At 44.7% G+C, this 6,987-nt stretch overlaps 1 protein-coding gene across 1 annotated transcript in view; it reads right to left on the bottom strand.

The window, feature by feature from the left end:
* Positions 1-6,639, bottom strand: part of TMEM108 (transmembrane protein 108) — a 29,578-nt gene extending 22,939 nt beyond the window's left edge. The window contains exon 1 of the mRNA XM_063124243.1: positions 6,516-6,639. Within this exon, the coding sequence (XP_062980313.1) occupies positions 6,516-6,528 (13 nt within the window). The 5' untranslated portion in view covers positions 6,529-6,639. The remainder of the gene's footprint in view (positions 1-6,515) is intronic.
* Positions 6,640-6,987: the final 348 nt, after the last annotated feature.

A 6,987-nucleotide genomic window follows, 5' to 3' on the forward strand; every position in this document is an offset into this window, starting at 1 on the left:
GGCCCCAATGTTATGACGGAGTCTAAAAACTTGGAAGGTGCTCAATTTGTTATGTAGCAAAATCCACTTCTGCACCACAGACCACAGTCTGTCGAATAACAAGGCCTCGAAGAACACAAAAGTCAACTATGGCTCTCCTTGCTCCATCCAGATTATAGCATGTCACAGATGGAGAACAGAAGCCAGAGGTAAATGCAGGACAAGGCATACCTTTAGTTAAAGCACATCCAGGTGGCTCAAGTAAATGAGTTGTGTCATGCGTAACAGTGGAAAGCAAAAGGCGAATGACCCAGATGGTCAAGCTGGAGGGAAAATTCCTTCGCAGCGAGGTGATCGCTTATCATCTGAGCATGAAAGCAAAGTGTTTCTGCCAAAGCTCCTCCAAGTGAAAGTTTCCTATGCTCTGTAGCCCAAGTCCACACCTACCAAAATGGCATCTCCACCAGCATCACTGAGAGATCAGAGGAAGAAAAAGTACCTCTAAAAAACTTAAGACATAAACTATCCTCCTTGATCCCAATGAGCAAAAACTGTTGGGGAAGGCCGTTCCACACAGCTTCTGCGGAGCTATTTGGCATTTCAAGCCAAGGTCCTTTTAGGACACATTTCTCTTCAGATCACTGACTTAATACAATGCAGCAGCTCCCCCATCGTTACGAGGGTTAACAGTGGCAGCTGTCCAACCCTATCTTATGGAAGCTTTGAATGGGTGCTCCGGAGAACGTTCATTATTCAAAGAGAAGGCCTGGTACGCACGACAATACAGGGAAATGAAAAATAAAAGTTGAGAATCATACCACAAATGGAAGTGTGATGCACACACACACTCACACACAGAGAGAAAGAAGGGATGTAGTACATTTTAAGGCATTGAGTGATGCTTCTTAGAGTGAGCTTCCAGATGAGGCTTCCTATACTCTGCTTGGCATATGAAATTTTACAGGGGGTCCAGACAATATCGTTGTCAACCCATAACCCGCCTGTGTTTTGCCACTATTTCCTGTATGCTTCCTTATGGAAGAAAATCCATTAAAGACAAAAAGATGGAATTGCTGCACAGTGCCTTCCGATTGGTAGCACTAGGAGCCCTCTACTTGGAAGCACCCTTCTCCAACAGAAAACAACTGTATTTCAATACATTATTGTATTGATCCTAAATGTATTTACTTAGAACTAGAACACAACCATTTCTATCAGATTAACAGCCGAATAAATATGTTTAATATTGCAACCTTAATGAACATTCTGAGCCCCATCCTGCCAACAGGTTGGTCTCCCTTGGACTCCTGGCATCTGAGGACCACGAAATGGGGAGATGTCATTTCTATGGTCCTCCCACACAATTCAAAGCATCAGAAATGTTTCATTGGCCACAAACCCAATTGTTTGCTTGGTGTTGGAGCAAATCTAGTGCAGTTGTTGCAATTTTGGGTCTTGCTTCATCAAAGTAGAGTTCACTGCTACAGAATGGCCCTGAAGACAGTAGGTCTGTTCAGGCAACACACTAAGCCATGGTTAGGCTGCTAACCCTTTTGCAGCAAATGATTAGTGAGCATGTTTAAACCGTGGTTAGGAATGGTTCACATGACACATTGGGCCTGTTCAGACAACATGCTAAGCCATGGTTAGCCCGTTAGCCCTTTTGCCCCAAATGGTTAGTGAGTGTGTTTAAACCATGGTTATGTAACCACTATGGTTGGAAATGTTTCACATGACATGCTAAGTCATGGTTCATACATCACGCTAACCAATAATGTTTATTATTATTATTATTATTATTTACATTTATATACTGCCCCATAGCTGAAGCTCTCTGGGCGGATTACAAAAGTTAAAAACAGTGAACGTTAAAAAGAAATATACAAAATTTAAAACCATAAAATACATACAAAAACAGACAATATCCATTTAAAAACAACTATTCTGGGGTCAGTTAAAAAACTCAGCATATGCTGTTAAATGTTTAGCTCAAAGTGCTTAACCACCGTGGTTTAACATGTTGTCTGAAGTCATGGTTCACCCGACACACTATACCCTCAAATGACTTAACCACCATGGCTTAGTGTGTCATCCGAACAGGGTTGATCTCAGTTTGCACTAATTAGCACAGCCTTGCTCCATTTTGGTGCCCTCCAGCTGCTTTGGACTTCAACTCCCATCAGCCCCAGCCAGCATGGCGAATGGTCAGGAATGCTGGAAATTGTAGTCTGAAACATCAGGACACCACTGGGTTGGAGAAGGCTGCCTTAGACAATTGTTAGTGGAAACACAAGCCAGGCTTCACTAATCTTCTTGTAAGCTCAAAATCTGGTTTCTTTGTGCCAAAACAAGACATAATGATAACAGGACTGTTTGTTGTTCATGTGTCTTCCCTCTTCAGTGTGTGCAAGTTTGAATGAGGGGAACTGAAACTTCCCCCACCTCACCAGCCTGAGGTCACCTGAGCTCCTTTCTCCCAAAAGCCAACTTTGCTGACAGGGAAAAAAATGTCTGGGGTGCTACGCCCCACTAGTAGATAAGGCAGGGAATGGGACAGCTCAACTCCCCTCCCCTGTGCTCCTCTTTCATGTTAAATTTAGACTCCACACTGGAATAGAAAAAGGCCCAGCAGACACCTAAACAAATATGGATGCTGCCATGATGTTTATGTTGGCCCTCAGGGCTGGTTGATTTAGAACACTGAAGCTGGCCACGCGCAGCACTAAAGAAAAGTTCTTACTGGTGTAGTTAGTCTGCCCTCCAGTAGTTTAAAAGTTTTGTTAAACCATGTGTCCGACCACCCGCATGGAGTGCTGCACATTAATGTTTTGCAGGCCCAGACAGTAGCTGCAAACATTAAACCCATGTGGGTTACTGCACAAAGTAAGAAATGCTTAAACAGTATATGGGGCAGCCTAGAACTTCTACAAGGGTGGGAAAATTGTAGCCTTCCAGATAGTTCAGCTTAGAACTTCCATCAGCTCTAGCCAGCATAACCAATGGACGGGGTTGCACTCTCCCTAAAGGATCGGGTCGTTAGTTTGGGGGTGCTCTTCGATCCAGAACTGTCACTTGAGGCACAGGTGAACTCAGTGGCAAAGAGCACCTTTTATCAGCTCAGGCTGATATACCAGCTGCGCCCTTATCTGGACAGAGATAGCTTAGCTACAGTTATCCATGCTCTGATAACCTCTCGTTTGGATTACTGCAATGCGTTATACGTGGGGCTGCCTTTGAAAACGGTCCGGAAACTTCAACTGGTGCAAAATAGGGCAGCAAGGTTATTAACAGGGACTGGCCGGCGAGATCACATTACGCCAGTCCTTTTACAACTTCATTGGCTGCCAGTCCAGGTCCGGGCCCAATTCAAAGTGCTGGTATTGACATTTAAAGCCCTAAACGGTTTGGGGCCAGGTTATCTGAAGGAACGCCTCCTCCCATATGTACCTACCCGGACCTTAAGATCATCTACAGGGGCCCTTCTCCGTGAGCCCCTGCCAAAGGAAGTGAGGCAGGTGGCTACTAGGAGGAGGGCTTTCTCCACTGTGGCACCCCGGTTGTGGAACGAGCTCCCCAGAGAGGTCCGCTTGGCGCCTACACTGTACTGCTTTCGTCGCCAGCTGAAGACCTTTTTATTCACTCAGTATTTTAACACTTAATTTTAACTTAAATTTAAATTTTACTGTTTTAACTCTGTATTTTAATCCTATATCAACTTTGCTGTGTGGTTTTATCCTGGTTGCGCTTTTTATACTGTATTTCGTAATTGTGTTTTAAACTGTTGGGTGTTTTACTGTGGTTTTAATTTTTGTGAACCGCCCAGAGAGCTTCGGCTATTGGGCGGTATAAAAATATAATAAATAAATAAATAAATAAATAAAATGGTGAGAAGTGTTGGGATTTGTTGGCCAAAACATGTGAGCCCAACCCTATCTTATATGGAAAGGGTTTTATGGCAGTAGGTGAGTGCAGGTCGTGGGCAGAAGCACATCTGAACCCGATCTTAGTGTTACACAAGAGTTGATAAAATGGAACCACCCAACCATTCTGTTCATCATGTCAGTTTGATCGACCAAAGCAGAGATTTTTAGGTAGGATATCAAAACTGCTTGATCCAAATCTCACTCAAAGCAAAGAGGATGCTTCCCACCCATTTTGGTAAGCTTTGGACTAAGTTCTAACTATACAAGACTCAGTGGGAAATATGTGCCGTTTATGTAAGCATTTTCCATGGTGAGTAACGATGCACAAAGAGATCAGCCCAGCGTTCCAAAGGCAGGCGTCCCTTCCTCCCCCTGCGCCTCTCCGTGACTCCCTGAGTTCAACCGTGATGGCAGGATCAACCCAGCCTCCTTGATCAGCCAGGCTTGAAAAACATTGCTACTCAGGGAAGTCAGAAGCAGATTTTTGTACTCAGGCCTATTCTTCAATCAGTTGCCTTGGGCTAAGAAAGCAAAGCGAACCTTCTGGAGCCCCATCAAATGACAAGAAGTACATGTAAGTGGAAGGGCAGAGCATGTGCGAACATCACAGTTCCTCTAACATTTTTTTTGGGGTGTGTGTGTGTGTGTGTGTGTGTGTGTGTGTATATATATATATATATATGGGGAGGGAATGATATACTTGCAACACCTGTTCAAAGAAAATTGGGGAAAAAAGCTGATCTTCATAAGTACATGGAAAGTACTGAGTGCAATCTTATGTAACCTCTTTGAATTTAAATTTTAAATGATGCTTGCATGAGATCAGAATGGGATGGTCTTTTGCCCTAGTGAGCAATCCCACTATTGTTTAATGGTAATCTTGGGGCCCATTCACGTCTTTGTTTCTGAGATGGTAAAGTGCACCTGAGGCAGCTTGCCCACCTGGTGTTCATGTGTCTGAAATGGACCACATGAGAATTATTGCCCAACCCAACAAAATCTTTCCAAATTTGTATAGCGCGGGGTTTCTGATATGGTACTTTTGGAGATTTTCATATAGGGGGTGGAATTTTAGACCAGCCATCTACAACCTGGTGCCCTTTCTAGATTACAACTCCCATCAACCCCAGCCAGCACGGCCAATGGGATGCTGGGAGTCGGTTGTTTTAGACGAACATGTGACATTGAAAACAATGGAAAGTCTTGTAGCACCTTTACTATGGTACAAGCTTCCATGGGCTACAGCCCAGTTCATCAGATACATGAAGCATTATCCTAAGTTCCAAGCGTATAGCACTGGATAACACTTCATGCATCTGATCAAGTGTGCTTTAGTCCACAAGAGCTTCTCCCAGAATAAATGTGTTAAGTCTTTCAGGTGCCACAAATCTCTGTTGTTTTTGCTGCAACAGACTAACACGACCAACATGAGGAGGTGAAATCATCCCTTGTGGATCTCTCCTCCTCAGAAATAAACCTAGGAATAAACCATCATTTAATGAAAAAGTAGTATATGGTGACACCAATTCTTAAAACACGGACAGTGTCTACTGTGAGCATTTCTGCCTTCCCCTCCCCATTTTTATGTTACTTTTATTTCATTTCCACACAACAGGAGTGCCTCAGATAAAACAGAAAGATAGATTTTGTCAGTAAGCGACACACAGTGAAATTTCTACAAGCGGATTCAATAAATGATATTCTGGGGAATGCATGCACCAGCAGTAAAATAATCTGATTTCTTCACAAGCTGTTTGTCCTCTCACTACCTTGTTACCAGGGTTAGGATGCTCCATTCAACAACTTGTTTTTACATAGGAAAATATGGAAATACTTCTCATTCAGTGTGGGTGGGCTGTATCCAATTAATGGTTTCAGTTTAACAGCCCAGCCTACATGATTCCAAGTCTACAAACCTGAAGCTAAACCTGACCGAACTTCTGAATAAACATACCTAGCATTGGAATAGTTTAAGAGAAAGCCCTCCTCCTAAGGACGGCGCAAGAGAGCTGTTTGCTCTCTATCAAGCACAGTATCTTTCTTCAATCAGAAGTCTTCAAAATAAATATATTTCCCAGATCTGTGCAGATTGAAAGAGAAAAGAAAAGAAGCAGAACTAGAGGAAATCACCAGCCCATGCACTTGACAAAGCAACGGTGTCCAGCAGCTCTCCAACAATGTTAAACCTTTCTGGGGGCCATCAGCCCTGTTGCTAGGAAAATTCATTTCGGCTCGAGGTCTCAGCCGAGTCAGTTCATAAATTAAGAAATGCAATTCAATCTCAGGCTGTCAAGGCATCGGAACAATGGAGAACATAAAGAGACCACTAACGCGAAGAGGCAGTTCCCCATTCATTCTGAGGGCGCGCTGGAAGAAAGCAAGAATCGGGGCTAAGAAGAGATGCTTTAGAAACGCCTCTTGATGGAAATCCATTTAGACAACTGTAAAGCAGCTGACCCTTCTGGAAATGATCATGGAAAATTTCACAGCCCTGTAATTAATGACAGGAGGAAGGGGGTGGGGGCAAAAAGGGAAAGGAAGGAAGGAAAAGGGTGGTGGAGGGAGATCTGGAGTTTGATCTGATCGATCCAGGTTTAAAAAAATGATACTCACCTGAAAATATCATTTGGACTTGTCGGCAGACATTCTCACCTGCTCACATCATGTAGGCGGCTGGGAGGTTTCATAGCGTAGAACAGCTGGAGCAGACAGCGCCTGCGAATCGCAGCGGCGGAGCGCCTCGCGCTGAGGAGAGTTGGCTGGCGAATGCCGAGATCTCTTCGGAGCGAGGACGACAGGCGCCGAGTACGCAGGCGCGTCTCGCAGGAATGCGAGGCTTCGTGCCTGCGCCTTTGTGCAGAGATCGTTTGGCCAAGCCAAAGGAGGCTGACGAGCGATCGAGCCTTTCCCCTCCCCTGCCGAGCGGCTTTGTATTCCGGCTTGGGGTTTTTCCTCCACCCACCCACCCAACACACACTTAGGTGGAGGCAGTGGCGTCCTCTGAGGCGAGACCAGAGGCTCTCAGGCAGCTCTCGTTGGCTGGAAAGGAAGCGTCCGCCGCACCAGGGTGGCGCAGCCTTCTGGG

The sequence above is a fragment of the Elgaria multicarinata genome, chromosome 1, assembly GCF_023053635.1.
Source record: "Elgaria multicarinata webbii isolate HBS135686 ecotype San Diego chromosome 1, rElgMul1.1.pri, whole genome shotgun sequence".
NCBI lineage: Eukaryota > Metazoa > Chordata > Lepidosauria > Squamata > Anguidae > Elgaria > Elgaria multicarinata.